The sequence below is a fragment of the Phaenicophaeus curvirostris genome, chromosome 11 (genome assembly GCF_032191515.1).
Source record: "Phaenicophaeus curvirostris isolate KB17595 chromosome 11, BPBGC_Pcur_1.0, whole genome shotgun sequence".
NCBI classification, from domain to species: Eukaryota; Metazoa; Chordata; class Aves; order Cuculiformes; family Cuculidae; genus Phaenicophaeus; species Phaenicophaeus curvirostris.
The window spans coordinates 16,386,495-16,405,454 of NC_091402.1; the positions used below are offsets into that span (position 1 = coordinate 16,386,495).

Genomic DNA, 18,960 nt, shown 5'->3' on the forward strand with positions numbered 1-18,960 from the left:
TTTGGGGGTTGTTTCTTCTTGCCATGTTTCTAGTTCAAACTTGTCTGGTAGAACTTCTTCTTGCTTCTTTAAGGGCTGGGCAACATAATTTTAATAGATTTTCAGGAAAATCCAAAGCAAGAGCTGCCTTTTGCAACCCACGAGTTTCATGTTAGAATTAAAGCCATTCCCTCTCCCACAGCCACAATCCACTCACCAACAATTGCTTAATGTTGAGTCCAGAATCTTTGTTCACGCATAAGAACTGTGTTGGGCTGGGTAAGGATTTGGCAGATGACTACTTAGGTCCTTGCTGCAGGATGGCTCTTATCCTACCAGGAACATGTCAGGGAGGCTTGTGGGGCTGAAAGCAGCTAATTCTCACTGAAATCAAAGAAGCCAGATAATAAGGTGCCCCAAAGTCAGGAGCTGAGGATGTGGGTTAAACCTCTGAAAAATACCACCGGGCCTTGACTTTAATAATCATCTGCATTTGTATGCGTTGGAGGAAGGAAAGGGAGAGGTCAAGTCCCCAGACTGCTGGTAGACAGATGCCTGTCTCAAGGACCTGCAATCTCTTAAACACTTACATTTGAGTTGTGTTGGGTGCCTACTGGCCCTGGGTGTTTCTTTGCTCCTGGTGCTGTTCCAGTCTCCCAGAACTGCTGCAAAGCTGAGGCTCCTGCATGAGATCAACATGTGGCTGAAGGTCCCTACTAGCAAAAGCTGTTCAGCTCTGGGCTGCCACACATGAAGAAAAGCACTCCCAGAAAAAATATAAGCTGTTGCTTTCCCCCTCTTCAAGCCTTCTCTTCCTTTTTCGTTATGATGGATAAACTCCCCCTTGCTGGCTGAGCTGGAGGGTGTTGTGCACACCGGCTTCATGGTGGGGGAGATTTTCAGCATTCGAGGCACACGCTTTTCCCCATCTTGGGCCTCACTGCTTTATCTCTCACTGCAGACTCTGTGCTGTTAGCTCCGCTCGGCTGCGCTGCTGTCGACCCCAAGCACCCACGTGTGATAATTGCAGCAGCAGCAGCTGTGGGGGCTTGTGGGGAAAGCAAAGCGTCTGATTGCTGGTCCCAGTTTGAGGTGGCTGCATTAGGAGATACGTACATATATATTTTAATAACTTGATCGTAGCATTTTATTTTGTAAACCTTTATTAGCTCCAGTTTGGCACTGTCTAGAGCAGTCCTGGCAAACAGCTCCTCCTGCTTCAACACCATCTTTTCTCCTTCTTGCTGCATGTTCCCACTGCCTTGGAGAGGTCCTCTCCAGACTATGATGCTTTTGCTGCTGACATAAATCAGGTAAGCCTAGTCCTAAGGCAAGGGTGGTCCTAAAGCCAAGCTGCTGAGGACGATGCAGCCCTCTACAGTGTCCCAGACGTGTGGAACTCCTTCTATTAATAGCACAGATTTGCCCCTGTTCCCATCCAGTCCCTCAACAGCCCAAGACTGGAGCCCATCGCTGGTGCAGACTACCAGGGACCACAGTTGCTCTCCTCCAGCATGAATTCCCAGCGCCCAACAGACAGCTGCTCCTCAGTCCCCCGTTTGCAACAAAGCCCTGGCACTGGTGCATCCCTTCATCAGGGGATTTCTGGGCAGAGCTTGGCTTGTTCTGGTTGTCACTGTTGACAGAGGACACGGATGGGAACACGTAATGGATGCCATCTGTGTCCTACTTGTGGGACTCAGCTGGGTCGGGGTGACCTATGCTGCCCCTCGGCTGGGCGGGGGGTTCCCCCGTTGCAGGAGATGCTGGGGCTATGAGCTGATGTGGGTAGATCATAAAGGGCACAGCGAGACACGCTGTTCTCCAGGGTACCCCTTGGTGCACAGCCAAGCATCAGCCTCGTGCCCATGCACTTAGTGCAGGGAACGCACTTTAGACTGAAATTGCTTCCAGTCTCAAGAGAAATGATATAACAAAAGGAAATGGTTTCAATAAAAGGGGATATTTTTCCTTTTTTTTTTTTAAGGGCATTGAAAGGCTAATTATTTGGCTGTTCAGCCTGTTTACCCTTTCCTCCTTCTCTTTCTTTCCCTGTGCAAATAAGAAAGGGCCTTTGCTTGCAAAGGTTATATGTAACCCTGCAGCATAGCTTGGATCAGCGTTCCATCTCCATCTGAACCTGCTCCTCCAAGAAAGTGCCTTCAGCCCTTCCAGCAAGCAGGCAGAGCTGCTCCCTCCCCCTGGCACCAGCTGCCTCAGTGGCACCGAGCTGTTGTCCCCCTGCCCTCCCCTGAAAAGCAGAGATTTGCTGCTTAAATGCCTGCAGGATCCTCAGCTTTTAAGGTCTTTCAGCACATCACAGCAGGCTCTGCGTGGATTTACGCTCCCTGTCGTGTTGGAGTGATTTGGTTGGGGAGGAGGTTTGGGGAAGGGGCTTCTTTCCTTCACAAAATTCACAAAGCTTCAGAGCAAACTTCTGTGGGTAGCAGAGCCCAGACGGGGTTTGGATGTTTCACAGTGATTTCTATCTTTAATCTAACCCAGCAGGAAACTCCATGCCAGCAGTGGGCCTGGCTTCTGCTGCTGTGTCTGTGTCCTCACCGTGCCCAGCTTTTCACTGGTTTGTAGCCATCCCACCACAGTTGCCAGCTCCTCTGTTTGAGCTGATAGTGACTTTTATTTGTATTTATTCCTCGCAGCTCCCAGATAAGCAGCTTCCTCAAAAAAGAGGAGGTGGCACAAGAGAGCTCCTTTCTTGCTGCTCTTGGCTGCTGACCTGCCCATTGCTCAGTGCTTGACCTGGACTGAGAAACCCATCAAATGCTACTAGATTCTAGTCAAAGACCTTCCAGTTTTACCTTATTCTAATTTCTAGGGGGACGTAGAGCAAATACAGACTGTCGGCAGAAGAATGAGACTGGCTGCTTTTGAATAAAGCAGAAATAAACCCCTGCTTTGGCTTGAATCCTCCGAGCCCTGTGCAGCCATCAGCCAGCTGATCCAGGCTGTAGTAGGAGGCAGTGAGAAGATGTAAAATTTAGGGGTTTTAATCTTCCTTGTTTTTCCTTCACACTGTGTTAGCAGCAAGGTTTAGACTCGCTCTTGAGGTCAGCCACTAGTTGTCCCCAAATAAATGAAATCTCAGGTGGCTGATGTGTTGGGGAGTTTTGTGTTAGGGTGGCTGCTGGGACTTCAGGGAGATCCCAGCCGCATCGGGGAGGAAGGTCGGTCAGAAGCTCCCTCATTCCTAATTGGAGAAGTGTTTCTCTTTGCAAGCAAACAAAGGGCTGTCACTAGTCATGAAGATGGGAGCAGGGCTTTGTTTTCAGGGATAGTCCAAGTATTTATTTTCCTCCTCACCCAGCTTATACTCACTGCCTCTGTCCTAATACAGTATTTTTCCAGAAACTCTATTTAGTGCAAGATGCAACATTCTTAGCAGGGACAAGTGAAGTGCCAGCCAGCAAACACAAGCAAGTCTGAAAAGCCTCCTTCATGTGCAACCCTGCTTCCAAGACATACTTGAAGACACAGTTTTTTTCCCCCTCCAATAAAGGTCTATTTAATTCTCCAAATGGTAAACAACCCAATCTGTGGTGCACAGCAAGCTCTGGAAGGAAACCTCCCTGCCGCTGAAACTTGATTTTGCTCTACTGGAAGGAGAAAGCCAACAGTTTCACATGGGCCACCAGAGATGGGGCCAGTGGCTTCATAGCACGAAATACAACAGAGGTACACTATGCTCCAAAGGCTGCTAGCGGCATTTAGGCGAAGGGGAAGGAAGAGAAGGTACTGCTTCTTGCATGGAGATGTGTACATGTGTTTAAATAATATGATGTTGTACAGGGAGGGTTTAAATAGAGTTTGCAAGGTTATTCTTTCCTTGAAGCTGAGCTGTATGCAATTGTCATTTCTGACTTGGATTTTTCTGTTGTCTTTGGGCTCCTGTTGCTGATTCAGGGTGACCTTGGCTGCGCTGGCTCCCCCTCAGGCACTGTGGTCCTCCAGCTCCAATCCATTGCTGCTGAAGTGGTGCTGAGGACTCTAGCCTGTGCAGAGAAAGGTGCTGCCTGGCCAGTAAGGCACAGCGCCTGGCCTGTGCACCCCAGCGGATGAGTTGCTTGGTTATGGGGTAGGCATCTAATTGCAGCCACACTTGCTTGGGTGCCTCTGCTCCTTTTGGTAGGATCGGTGCACTTGGTGCAGAGGGAACACCCCAGTGCTCACACCCGGCTCCTTTGGCAGCCACCAGCATCCTTGGCTTCATTGTGTGAGGTCCCCTCCTTGTCCCCCTAGCCCAGCTGCTCCTGGCACGCCAGGGGTGTGGGAGCTCAGCTGATGAGCACACTTACCTCTGGGCACCAGCCCTGCAGGGAAGGTTCATGTCCCTGCAGAAATACCAAATTGGATTTTTTTTGTTTTACTGGAAGAAGAAACTCAACAGCTTCACATGGGCCACCAGGGATGGGGCTGGTGACTCCACAGCACGAAATACAGCACAGGTAAAGTGCGGCCCTTGGGATTATCCCTTTGCTCTTTCACCAGGTGACAGCAGCTGTGCTCATTCCTGGTGGGATGGTTGGTCCTGTCCGCACCTTGTTGGTCACAGGGCTGCTCAAAAAGAGTCTTAACCTCCACTTGTCATTGAACCTTGGCCAAAATGCAGCACAGTGCATGGTGTGTGGCCCCATAGGGCAGCTCCACCAAAGCCCTGATACTACTAAGAAACAGGGCTATGTTTTAGTTCCATTTGGGATCCTAGCAGTGAATTCATGTCCTTCATTACCAGCTCAACATCTTCGTCTTGGAACACTCCCTGCTCACAGCAGGATGCTTGGGAAAGGCCAAGGGGCTAAGACTGCTCCATCCTCCTGGGGAGCAATCCCCAGGGATCTCCTTGCTTTTCAATCCCTTGTTGCACATCAGACACTACTACATTCCCAGTCCCAAACAGAGGAGAAAACCAAATCCAATTACGCTTTGGAGTTGGTCTAGATTACCTTGATATTTTCTCACTTGGCAAGAAAAACGGATGCAGTGAAACAGCTGGAAAAAAACCCAAAAGAAACCAAAAAACAAAACCCCCAAGACCCAACTAGCACCCTCAGGAAATTAAAATGCCTGTAGTTGGGATCACCAGTCACACGGTGTCCTCGTAACTCCGTTTTGCTCCAGCCCTGCAGCGTTTTTCGGTGCGAGCCTGGGAAGGGTCGGGCTGTGCCCACAACCGCTGCTGCTGGTGCTGCTGGTGCTGCTGGTGCTGCTGGTGCTGCTGGTGCTGCTGGGCTCTGGCACGGGCAAAGCCTTCCCAGCCTCGCCAAGCTCCAGCCCAGGCTGAAGGCAGTTGCTTCAGACATACAAAGTGGCCGTTTTCTGTTTGCATGGGCAGATATTTGGAAATAATTATTTAGGCAGGGGGAAAGCCAAGGATGTGACTTAACTGGCTTGGATTGTGGCTGGTGGTTGGGTTTTTTGGTTTTTTTTTCAGCCAAAGCTCAAAGGTGAGTGTTTCCAGAGGTCCTACATGACCCAGAAGATGCCCTGTTACAGATCATATCCCAGCAGAGTACAGCCCTTAGCTGGAGCCAGAGGGATGCATTCTATCCATACTCATGTGGCTTTCCTACTGTTTGGGGCACCGGGTAAGGTTTGATGGGGATGGGAAAGGCCATCGATCAAATAGCTCTGACAACCGGGACTGCCTCCAAATTGCCACCATCGCTTGCAGGGGAGTTTAGAAACCAGCTGGCTAAAAGACAAAAGCCCAGTGTGTACTGTTCCCTCGCCTTCACTCCAAAGAGAGCCCAAAGAGGCTCTCAACCAGCCACATATTGCTTAAACACACCCAGGGAGCACAAAGGGGAGAGAGTCAGTGTCCTTTGCCACTCACTGTGCCACCAGCTCTTAAAAACCACCTGCAGGGAGCAATATTTAGGAAAAGGAAAAAAAAAAAAAGAAATCCATCCAAAAAATTCCATCTCTTTGTGACGCTGAATCTGACACCAAATTATGATTCATGACCAAAAGCAATGAAAGATCTTGTGGTGACTTGAACAATGATTTTTTCCAAGCAGAGGGAGTACTAAGCAGGGAACACGAGACTCCTGAGAAAGCAGGAGGAATGCACTCCAAGCCTGAACACAGCAGATGAAATTTGTTGCATCACATAATCTAGTTTTGTGCTGGGAGTTCAGATTTGGAAAGTAAATCATAATGCCAGGATCACTAGCGATTTTATTTACTTTTCTTTTTTTCATTGCTTTGCTAAACCCAGTGTCCAAATGGAGCAACCAAGGAGGTAACATCAGCGTATCACAGGTGCTGGTCAGAGGCAGAGAGCATAAAGATTAAGATACAACAGCTGAAAGTTGTTAGATGAAAACATTATTTTTTAAAAGAGTCTGAGAGCACTGGGGGTTCTAAAACCTTCCATTGTATTGCACTAATAAGTGCTCACATCCAAGCCAGCAGATAAACTCTACAGCAAATTCTATTACTGGCGAGTTTATTTACAAAGGCAGCCAGCAAACCAAAGCCAAACTGAGAAGAGGAAAGACAGAAACACAGCTCCTTGGACTGGTTTTCATTTAAAATCTTAGAGCTGTGTTTGTCATTTTCTTTTGTGTTTCACCTCCTCCTCCCCATTTCTTCTTCAAGGAATGAAGTGTCCAAAGCCAGCCAGGCAAAAGGAAGTTTCCTCTAGGTGTCTCTGTCCCCATTTTTACTCTCAATTTTCTCTCATAGACTCAACACTTGCACACACAGACACATAGACATACGCACACACAGACACATAGACATACACACACACACTGTTCTTCTCTGGTCTTCCCAGTCCAGCATTACTTTTTGTTACCACAGCGATCTCCCACACCCCATCACAGAGCTACCAGAAGCATTTTATAACTCAAACCGAGCACCTTTCTCCCTCCTCTGGTGCGATATGGCACTGGATTTGACCAGAAATCCAGAGACATGAACACACAGGCAAGGAGCACTCTGATATTACAGTTTAGGAGAAAGCACTGTGCCTCTGTCAGCCCAGACCTGCTGCAAACCTGCTCCTCTCTCTCTTTGGAATATTTTGCATCCCATGGAAGAAACACAAAAAGCCTTCCAGGCTTTGTCATGGAAAAATGCATGGTCACACTAAAACACCACTGCCTTCTCCAGCAGTGGGGGATGGTGTGGGAAGCTGGGAGTGGACAGAGGAGAACAAGCCAAAAGGAAAAAGTGGGAGCAATTTTAAACAAAAGGAAAAATTTACATTAAATTATTGCTTTATTTCTGGTTCTATGCAAGTCTCTGACATGCCGCACCCAGTCCCCTCGAGATGCCATGTCTGCCCCCAAACAGCCCAGTAAGGTGGAGAAAGACCTGAAGGGATCCTGCCCCAAAGAGGAGCCTTCCCACAACCTGGATCTACAGAGAAGTCTCTTAGTTAAAACAAAGTCCCCAGATAAGGCAAACCCTCCTACCCAGCAGTGTCCGGTCCCACCACCATCCCCTGTAGATGTTGAAGGGTGGGAGGGAAACGGAAGGAAAAGCTCCAGCCTCAATGTTTTGAGAGGTGTCCTCCATCCAAACCATGCAGGAAGGAGGCATCAGGATGTGGACTAGACCATAATGGGAAGGGCACCGGGAAAGATCAATCAAGACATGAGCAACGGGTGAGAGGAGAGGAATTGTGGCAAGATGAGAGTTACCCAGCTCTCCTTTACCTCTCCTCCCAGCCCCTACCTCATCGGATGCGGAGGTATGAGGGGATGGAGTAATTGAAAAGCAAGTAGTCCATTTTGTATAAATTAAAGAGTCTCCTTTGGTAGAAGGGGCTAATGTCCTGGAAGAACTGGGCTGTCATATCATCTGTCGTCCTGCTGGTCTTGGATGAAGATGGGAACTTGACGCTCGTGTCAGCCCCAACCAGCTGGAGGATATAGTTGGCGTCTTCGGCCAAGGTCTCATACTTGCCCACCACGTCGTAGTGGACGATGCAGGGGTGGCAGAGGGAGTGCACTCGCTCCCAGTGCTCATTGAAAGGCTCCTCCCGCTGTGTCCGTGGATCTAGCAGGTAGTAGACAAACTCCTCGAAACGCACATCATCCCCGCGCTCCAGGGCTTTGTCACTGGGCTCCTGCCGGTGCCGCCGGATGATCTTGGTCCCGTAGCGCTTGTGGAAGGCCGTGTTGTAGCTGCGGGTGAACTTGTTGCGATACGCCGAGACCAGGCGTTCAAAGGGCTCCCGCACAAAGATAAACTTGAGGTAGCTGCGCAGGCGGTGGTTGATCTCGGGGATGCTGTACTCGGAGAGGGTGCGCAGGTTGGATGAGACATGGGCCTCGTTGGCAGGGATTTCCAGTGGGTCCCGGTACTTGCCTTGCCCTGTCAGAACCATCATCACCCGCTTCCAGTTCGTGCAGGCCACTTTGGGCACATAGCAGTAGAGCAGCCCATGAGTGTCATCCACCACCAAGTGCCGCAAGTCATCCGGCCGCAAGAGACGCCGCTTGCGGGTGTAACGGTTGCAGATGTTGCTCAACAGTTCCCGTCTCTGCTGGTGAACTGCCTGCAGTGATGATTGCTCAAACTGGGGAGAGAAAAGAAAAGGAGATGGTTGCTAGCTTGCCTAAGCTGATCATGGACTACACAAAGCACCTGGCCCACAACTGTCCCCATTCCGTCCCCTTTCCTGAGTTTGGCAGTCACCCACGTGAGATTTTTGAGGCCAGCATTGACTTTGAACTCAACTTTCTTTTGTACATTTAATCCTTGGGCCTGCTGGGGGCAAAAGACAGAATAAAACATGATGAGGAGCTGGTTCAGAAGACAAGTCAGAGGGGTTGATGGAAGAAAAAGTGGTGTCGAGAGGGTCAATAACCAAACATTTGTAACTGCACCCCACACACCCCCTGGGCTAAAACTCTCCTTCACAGCAGTCATGGGGCAAACAGCCAAGAGGCTCCAGAGGCAAACAGCATAGCCCGTTGGCTGGTGCAGGGCTCCGAACACTTCCAGGCTACAATGGGGCATCACTGTGTCACAGTGACACCTACACTCACGAGCTCACTGCAAGCACTGCAGGCAAGAAGCAGAAATGTGGCACATGGGTGCAGGAATGTATGAAGAAAATGGTATGGGTGGAGGAAAACGGTCTTTAATGCTGACAGTCAAACCCTGAGGAGCACTGAAGGAGCTGGAGGCAAGGTGGAGTGGCAGGGTATGACGGGAGAGGAGCAAGGTGCTACTGGAGGTGGTGGGGTGGCCCTTCCTGAGGGCTTTGGGTTTCTTCTCCTGATAAACTTTTTCTACACATATCAATCGTGTCTCAGTTCCAGGCACAGTCTCCTTTGTCCACAGGGACAAGGAGTCCCTATATGGTCCTTTCTTTATCCCTTTTGATCTTTGTATTAAGGCCTGGCAGCTGCTGAATTAGCTTCACAGGAGCCCAGAGTCTCCTGACACGTACCCTAGCTGAAACTCCCTTCCAGATTTGGGGACATGACCTTTACTGTCATGGTTTTTATCAGAAATCCCAAAATGTCATTAAAACATCTGGGGAAAGAAATTATTTCCAGGAACTCAGAAGAGGAAGCATCCTTCCTCCTCCTGCCCACTCCCTCCCCATTTCACTCATGAGGTTTTGCATTCAGCCTGGATGTCACTGCTGGGACTCTCCAACAGCTCATCCAGGCCACGACCGCTAACGGCTTCACCGCTCATTTGCTAACCCGAGGTGGCTCTGACCCCATAGAGCTGTTGCTTTAATGCAATGCACCGACCCCCATGTCGCAAGACAATGGTGGCTTCCACTTTGTGTTAGGGGCAAAAAAGCTTCTCAGGCAAGGGATGAACCACACTCAGACTAATTTGGATCTCATTTCCACAAAATAACTAACCTTGTCCAGGTCAACTTAGTGACCACTATCTCCAAGACCCTGCAGGGACGGTAACCTGAGATGGAGCAGGAGAAAGTGTGCTGTCCCTGCCCCTTCCAAGAGAGACATGACAAAGGAAAATGCTCAAATGGAGGAAATGCAGGTCAACAGACACTAACTGCCTCCAAGAGACGACTTTGACATTGTGAAGTCGATATAGAGGTGAGAATCATAGCTGAAGAGGCATTCTCAGCTCCTTGCGACAGAGACAAACCTTTCAGTAGGAATTTCTCTTGCTGGGTTTTGTTTGGAGACTCCCAATCAGCTTTTAAAATTGGAAATGCTTTTTCACAAATGCTTAAAAAAATAAAGAGGCATTTTAAAAATGCGGGGTTTTTTCAGGTGTTTTTCCCTGCACTTGCATAATTCAAAACTATTAGAGCAGAGAGACAGACAGACACTGTCTGCAGGCATGGCAACAAATAAATGTGACTACTGTTCAACAGCCACCCACTGGAATAAGTGCTTGTCTTGCAGTTACTTCAGAGCAAAATTGCTCCCTTCATTTCCTTTTCTTTAAAAGCCAGAGAAATTAAGTATCACTTTTAAGGAAATAACACCACTACACGCCAGCAGCATTAGGGTTTGCTGGCATTGTGGTCAAGGAAGTTCACATCTGCCATTTTTCCCAGAGCAAGTGTAATTTTGCTGCTTACAGACATTAAAGCATCAACCTAGACAGTAACACAAAGCGTCATATATGGAAAGGAGATCTGATTCTGGCTGCAGTGAGCACTGCCGATGGGCAGTGGGGAGGCAGCGAGGATGGTAGCAAGGACCACCAGCATTGCCCTCTGCTTCTTGGAAGCTGCAGATGATGATTGCCCTGGGGATGTGGGGAGATTCAGGGCACATTCGGCAGCTGGGTTATGTGACCATGCCCCAGCCTGTTGCACCAATTGGAAGGTGCTTTCCTGCTGGGAAGTTGTGGGCGAGGATCCTTCAGGATAGACAAGTGTGGCTGCATGGGGAGAGAACTGCCCACCCATGAGAAAAAACACAGAAGAAGAAAACAAACACGCCTTTTGCAGCTTTTCCCACAGCCCCCCAGGCTCCCTCTCAGCTGCTAAGGGCAAGTGGGACACCTTTCTCTGACACCAGGTCACCGATGCTGGTTGGTCTGTACTCACTGGAGGTTGGCGAGGGTGAGTGGTCCCTGCCTCAAGCAGTGGTGTTTTTTGTTTTGGACACGGCCAAAGGTTCAGGTGTGGGGACCTTGGGAGATAGATGGGTGGGAGATGGTGCAGTGCCCCAACACACCAGAAAGGAGGAAGAAGGGATCAACTCCCTCTTCATCCTCACCCTCCCTCCTTCTGGGTCCCCTTACCTGGTCGCTCTCATACAGGGCTTGGAGTGGGCTGCGACCGGCTTTCCCTTGCCAGGTGGATCTCATAACCCCATCTTCTGTGACTGGAAAAGGAGGGAGAAAAATCAGAAGGGTTTGGGGTGTGCTGCTTGTGTCACCCCCTCTGGAGATGACCAAGTTGGGATGAGGCAATGTCCCTCAAGAAGAGATAAATCTGTTTGGCTCTGGGAGAAGATGCTCAAGCAATTCTTGTCCCTCACCCTTATATTTTAACAAAACTTGCAGTTAGAGTTCAAAAGGTCCTGACCCAACCTTTAACCAAATAAAAGACAGTGGCTTATAACAATTTCAAAAGCAACTGGGAATACCTTGCTCCGTGTGCATTTGGGAAATGCCAGTGTGTGCAGGCTGCATTACTAGGGGAATGACCCAGGAGGTGACAGGACCCCAACCACCATCGCTGTGGGGTGAGACAGCATCTGTGGTTGGCAGAGATAAGGGACAGTTCCAACACCAACAGCCCAAATGGGCTCAGAGTTTGCATTTCCAGGCTGAGACACTGTCAGTAATAGACAAATTGGTCAGACACTTTGTCTGATTGTGATAAGTCATTTATGTTCGTACTTGCTATTTTCTTTTTTCTTTTTTTTCTTTCCCATCTAAACATCTCCTCGGGCTTTTGAAGCTAAAGACACCCACCCAAGCAGTCCTCAGCCCTTCTCTGCCATGCACATTGGCTGGTTTGATGCTGGAGGATTACTTTCTGCAGCACCAAACCTGAGACTGGATCCGGCAAGCCACAAATGCGGTGCCAGATGCTCAAGTTATCATGCTTATAAATTATGTACGGATGCAACCACTCCCCAGGCTATGAAGCATCCACTTCAGCTGCCATCCCCACAAGCCCCAGGGACTTGTTTCCAGCACTGGACAGAACCACGTGGATATCCTAAACTTAATGCACAGAGCCAGGCATGACAAGGGAGTAGGCTCTTGCCTGCAGTAACACTGCTGAGCAGCTGTCCCACCTCTCACCTTGCCTCTGCTTCTTGTATCTGATGCTCTCCATTGGCAGAGGATGCCACAACAATTCTTGTACGAGAAGGTTTTCTAACCATCAGGTAGTACAGCCGTGGTGTTGGCTTCCATAGAAGAAACCACACTGTGAGTTTTAAAATTAAAGAGGATTTTTTTTTTTTTTGAAGGGGATGATAGGACACATCGTTAGGAGATGATGGCCTGAGAGGTTCTTCCAGTCTTCCAAGTTCCTGGTTATACAAGAACCTTCTAAAATCTCAGAGGGACTATTTCTGGCAAAGTGTAGGCTTCTAGCACAGAGGCTTTTTGCATAAAAGTTAAGGGGTCTGTATATTTCCATTCACTGACCATCACCAAACAAAACCAAACTTGCTACACAAACCCCAGATGGCATCTTGTAAACCAAAACAACCAGAAGAAAAAAACCCAAATATCAACTTCACTTTCCTGTGCTTATATTTTGCTTAAATGAAACCTGCTCCATAGCACAAAGTCACAGGGTTCTAAGCTAAATATTATTCATTCTTAGAGCTGTAATTAGGGGGAAGTGACTGCCTGACCTCACAAGATTTCATCAGCAGTGCATGTTTGCTTGGGCATTCGTGGGAAATTAAGACTTCCTGCAGCACTGGATTGATCAAGATGTGACTCAATGAGAAGGTACGGTTCTTCCTCAATCTCCTGTATCAGTTACCTCACAGGAGGGTGAAATGGCATCTGTGCTAATGAGAGATAAGCAGAAGAGCCAACGTTACACGGTACTAGGCTGAGATGCTCGTCCCAGAGGAGCCCCGTTTCACATTTCAGGCTCAGCCCTCTGCAAATGGCAGGGAATGAGATCAACCTTGAAAACTCGACTCACTGCAGCTTGAATCTACAAGCAAAGAGCATTAAACTTGAGTCCCTGTCCTGGCTAGGGCTGACAAACTCCTGTTCGATTTAAGAGCACGGCCCCGCTGTGGGCTGTCTGCAGGCACCCCGCGCTTCTCCTGTATTTAGTAAACACAATGTGCAGATGTTTGTTTTTGCGATTAACACCTGCATCAACCAAAACCTTTCTTATGAGGGACATAAGCAAACCCCAGGTGGTTCAGGCTGACCTGAAGCTGCTAGAAATGCATATTGCTCACACCAGCACTGCAGAAACGTGAGTGGAAACACCATCCCAGGGAAAGGCTTGAGTGCCTGATGCAGGGTCAGGTCACAGCCCGGGAGGAGCAGGCTGGCTTGACAGGAGGCTCTTTAGGGTGAAGAAAAAGCAAATCTGCAATAAAGTGGGGAGTGAATAGAGGTTGGGCAGGTTAGATCCATGCTTTGACCACTCAGAGCTGCGCCTTTCAGAGCTGCTGAGGCAGGGGAACAAGCCTGGCCAGGAACTGCTGCACTTTGCCTCTCTCTTGCCAACAGTCCCAGCAGAAATTCTGCAAAATGGATTTCTTCCAGCCTTTCCCCAGAGCAAGACCTGGCAGAGAACAAGGCGTCTTCTCCGGATAGCAGTAACCCCCCTAGGAGCCCTGCTACGCTCACGCTGTACAGAGTTCCAGAAAAAAAAGGGGAAGAAAATAAAGAGGAAAAGAAGCTGCCAGGCTGCTCCTGTGCGGCTGGAGGAGCCCGGGAGTGCTGAGCTGGCAGGAGGAAGACACCAGCACTCCACGCTCACTGCATATTGAGAGCTTTGCTCTCCAAAGAAATGACACCATCCTCAGCCCAGGGCGCTCGCCAAACCCTTCAGAGCAAGTGTCTGGCCGGACAGCAGGGCGTTACAAGGCTCCAGCTACAGGAAATCTCCCCCCTCAGAAACTGTCTGCTCGCGCTACACGCAGCGTCCCAAGGAGAAAAGCAAATGAACTCCTGGCTGGGCCATGACAATGACTTTTGAAGACAGTGTTAAATCCTGCAGCAGAGGGGAAGATGCAGCAACTGCAACCATGCGCAGCTCAGCACAGCACCATGCCAGCAGGGGTACATGCAGAGGGCTGCAGCCAATATTTGTGCCCTGTGGGATCAGTGTGCCTGTCCTTTGCAGGTCAGCACAGGTGCAAATGCCTGCATCTGGTAGGCTGTGCTCAAAGGAGACAAGTCCCGGCTACCTGTGCCCAAAGCATCTCCAAAGCATCTGGGATCACCAGCTGTCACAGCACCAGACACACCAGGGCTACTATGTCCTGCCTGAACCAGTGGGAGGCTGTAGGTAGTGATTTCATCCAGTCCAGCCCCTCTCAGACCACTTTACTCCATGACCCAAGAAGTGACCATGCCTCATTCACCATCCATCAGTCCCAGCACCTGCAACATCTCTGCTGATGCAATCCCCTTGCAGTCCTGCCCCCATCACCAGATCCTGGTTCCTCATTGTGCAGCTCTATGAACACAGTTCAGCTGTCCTTTGAACACAAGCTCCCTCTTCCCCAGCTGCTCCATTCCAGCCATCCCATCATGCAACCCTACAGCACCCTGGGGTCTCCCCCCATCCTGTCTCCTAACTGCCGTACCCACCCTGTCTTTATCTGCACTGCCTACCCCAGATAGGCAGTGGGCCACCTTAGGAAGGTCAAGCTCACAGGACTCCACAGCTGGCTGAGCTGCACAGCTGGAGAGAAAAATCAGATGTGCAGAGGGAGCTGATGAAAGGCTAGATTCTTGATCTGTGCCTGATTTCTCCGTCAGATATGGGATGCGTCCTGCACTGTGAGAAGAAGGGAAGAAAGGGAAAGATGGACAATGGCTTTTACACATCCTCCTTCTTCCACTTGTTCATGCTGAGAATAAGTCAATCTCCCCATTCCCTGTACCACTCATTGGCTCACCCATCCCTGGGATGCTCCCTGGACTCCAAAAAGTTTGGGAAGGCCAAGGAATACTGAAATGCATGACAGTGTTCAAGATCGAGTATCATCAGAGTAAATAAATGGTTCATGCTGCATTTTGGCACCACGGCGCTGAGTACAGCAGGATCTTCCATCACGGGGGAGCTGCCAAGATCTTCGCATCCTGGCTTTCCTCCTGACTTTATTACTTGTTACTGAGGCTTCCAGATTCCACCACATGCAATGGTAATCCTTGGAAATTTGGCATTGCCACAATTGCATCCAACAGCAGGGATGTCACTCAGCCAAGGAATATCAAGTTTCTAATGGGGAGAAAACTTCAGCCCTTGGCAACCGCTGGATCATCATTTGGATAACAAGTATTGAGACAGTGTATGTCCATGATCCAACGCAAAATCTTTTGTCTTTATTATCTTCAAAGCATAAGGCAAGGGAAGAGGAGCAATGCAGAGCAAGGGACTGAAACCCCCATGCTATGGTAGTAAGATTGACCAGAAATAACGGAATGAGATGAGCCTGAAATGGAACTCAGGCACATTTTGGAGCCTCCTGTGCTTTCAGTCTTTCCTTTGGAGCTTAAAAAGGCAACACGCTCCCTCCCTCCTTTCCAACCACAGCCCAGATTTTAGTGCTATCCCATCAAAACTGAAGCTATTCTCTTGCAGCAGTGTGACATCAATACCACAGCAGGATCTGGGGTTTCAGTGACCTGCCAGCTCTCTTTGGAAAACTGAATAGATTTTAAAGCTGTGAATATTTAGGTGTACTAGTTGACTGTGAAGACAGCCAGACATGTGTGTGCTGAGGGAAAAACTGGATCATGCCCATCCCAGACTTCTAGAAGCACCAGTGAAAGAATTTGCTGTTTTGGCTGCAGAGACTCTTAATTATGGAGGGAGGTTCTCTGCAACTGCAACAGCAAATCCAGCGCCTGAATTGAAGAGTTTGGCTAGGAGACAGGGTTCAGGCAGTGACAAGCCTGCTAGGCTGACATCAGCATTACCAAGGCTTTCAAAAACAGTCTGAAGGAAAGAAAACAATTAAAAGCTGTGGGTGCAACTGGACAGAGGAATAAAATCGACGTGGCTTTCACTAAGCGCAGCTTATACACACGCAACCTCATTTGTGAATAAAATAAGCTGTCTCTGTAGATCAAGTACATGTGGCAGATCTTCACCTAGATATACGTAATGCATGAGACATGACATACCGCAGGAAGTAAGTATTTCAAACAGAGGAGATGAGTTTAAAAGGTGAACTGCAAGGGACACAGGCAACTGGAAAAGAGGTAGCTTTTAAATGGGAAATACTGGGCATAAGGCAGATTTCTAGAAAAATACCTCTAAGATTAGCTTTACTTCAGGAATTAATTGACATAAAAATAGGAAGAAATAAAAATAGAATGTTACTGATGACAGACAAAGCATTGAGAAAGACTGCCATGGCAGGGAGAGGCTGAAACACCAAAACGAAACTAAAGCTTCATCCTGGACCAGGGGAGTGGAAATGCAACAGAACTTAATTTCACAATGTTGGAATTGAGCAGTTCCTGTTACTTTGCTGCTGTAAGTGGCAGGAGGTCCTGGATGCATTAGTTCTGGCTATCAGCTTCCAGTGTGACAGTCATAAAAAAACCCTCAAATGAAGTCCTGAAAAATATCAGGTGAGGTGTTTGCCATAGATGCAAAAACAGCAAGAATACCATTATCCACAGCACTGGTGACCTTCACCTACAGCACTGACAGCTCTGCTCTTCTGGGACCAAGGCAGATCTAGAGCTGCTGAGAAGAGCTGTGAGGCAACCAGGTGAACCCAGGACTTGCTGCACCATGGGAAGTTGCAAGGGCTGGATGTGTGTATGAGCTGAGCCAGGATGTGATTGTCCCATGGGAAAAGGCCAGCAGAGAAGGACAGGAGGTGTTTCATGTACAGGACATCTTCATGGCCACTTGCTCAAGTGCCAGACAGGAAAAGGCTGAGAAACCCTAAATCAGCGGGAGTCTGGCTGAGGTACTGCAGGAGGAATCCCAACTCCTTTTGGCTGGAGAATGGAGCTTTCAGGCATTTTCCAGACTGGCCTCTGGGGCCACAAGGAGCCAAAAACTTCACACATAACCTCCAATGTGAAATACTGGAGAGGATTAAAATCTGGGGATTCAATGGTCTCCAGTCAAAAGAAGTGAAGAGATAGCACACATTTCCATGCGAGGATGCACCCCAGAGACCCCAAGGAGCTACTCCTGACCCCAGCACTGTCTCCCCACTGCCTCACAGCCTCAGCATCGCTTCCTGTTGTGTCTGCACAGAACCTAAAAAAAGAGAGAAAATAGTTGTGGTGCCTGGCCATCCAAAATGATCAGTCTGAGTGTTAATTACAGCCTGTGACTCCCAGTGGGTGAGTGGGATAGATGCCCCTTTTTATCAAAACAGGAAACAACAACTGGAGCTTTGTAGTGCGCAGGGATCAGCGCTTGCTTTAAGTCAGTACTGGAAGGGCCAGAAATTAGGACCTGGATCTCTTTATGGGCACAGCAATGACTTCGCTGACTCCCCTCCAGCACTTGTCATGGGCGATGAGTGAATGCTTCAGTCATAGCAGTGATAGCTCACTCGTCCCTGACTGCAGAAACACAGCTCTGTTTCGTGAAGACAGCCTCCTCGCTATTAAAATAACTGCACCCAAGAGACATGGAGAAGAATCCTGCCATCTAATTTAAGAGAGGATATTGAGACTGTGTTATTCAAAACCAAAACTTAGCTGCAACCACTGGTTGCTGAATCTGTCCAATTTTTGATTTTAAAATCCAAGAGGAAAAAAAAAAGGGGGAGGGGGACATAAAACAGAGCTTAACAGCAGCAGTGATAAATCCAAACAGTTCCTGCAGTCTGAGCTCAGTTCTCCCTCTCGGTTTAATATCAAAGCCTGGGATACGCAGCCTGCATGGTGGCTGGACACTTTGACTATGTGAGGATGGTCCAGGGCACGGAGGCCAAGAAATCCCACATGGAAGCAGCAGTTGAATCCCTGGGCAGTGGCCAGCAGTCCGCGTGAAGAGCAGCCCTGCTTGGAAGGAACAGAGCTATTGGGACGAACAGTGCTAGTCTCAAGGAAGCAGTTTAAGTCTAGGAAGCTCTGGCTTTTATGCTTGGGCTTTTACTGGTGGAGAACACATTTGCTTCATTTCTACTTAAGCACAAAGGCTGATAGGTCTTCATGTTTTTTTTAAGAAAGATACTTTTTAAAAAGTGTGGGTGATGTGAGAACCCAAACACCAAAATCCCACAGTAAATTCCAGATTCACTGACTTAACATTGCTTAAAGCAGTGATCTCTCTTTGATGAAGAAGATGATCAAATAAGTGACCGTTCGCTTTCTTGCATGCTGCATTCAGCTGTGAAAAAATGTGGCAATTCTGGTGTTCATGCATCTTTACAGCTAAAGGAGTACCTCTTGGAATTAAAACCAAAACCCATTCCTACTTTTACTCTTTCTGGAAGGCTTTGATTTGGCAATACAGATTTCTGGCTTAAGCAAAGAGCCAAACCAATCTACTTAGATTCCTGTGATGGCTCATTTTTACTGCATTTGAAAAGCCAGGGATATAGGCAGCAGAGGCTGAATTAAAATGCTAGAGAAGAAAGGAAAATAAATCTAACAGAGACACATGCTTGATTGGCTTAAACGCATCCTTCAGCTTTGTGAGTTCAGACTAAACCACCTCCACCAGGGAGCTGCAAATGAAACGAGAAGCAGGAGTTGTAACTGGCTGTGATTTATCCAGGTGTTTGCACTCACAACCAGCTTGGTGGCTTGCTGCATCACCCCAAAAAACCTCAAGACTACTTGAACATCTTCTCTGCCAAGGCTGAAGATACCTCACATGCAATGGGGATGTGAGGAGGAGAGGGGACG

General features: G+C 48.6%; 1 protein-coding gene across 2 annotated transcripts in view; it reads right to left on the reverse strand.

Moving 5' to 3' along the window:
* Positions 1 to 7,019: 7,019 nt before the first annotated feature.
* Positions 7,020 to 18,960, reverse strand: part of CHST13 (carbohydrate sulfotransferase 13) — a 31,833-nt gene continuing 19,892 nt past the window's right edge. Inside the window, exons 2-3 of one of the 2 annotated variants that reach the window (XM_069865540.1) lie at positions 11,203 to 11,285; positions 7,020 to 8,527 (exon numbers count right to left, since the gene is read on the reverse strand). In XM_069865540.1, the coding sequence (XP_069721641.1) occupies positions 7,682 to 8,527; positions 11,203 to 11,285 (929 nt within the window). In that variant the 3' untranslated portion in view covers positions 7,020 to 7,681. The remainder of the gene's footprint in view (positions 8,528 to 11,202; positions 11,286 to 18,960) is intronic. The other variant, XM_069865541.1, reaches the window with a different exon arrangement.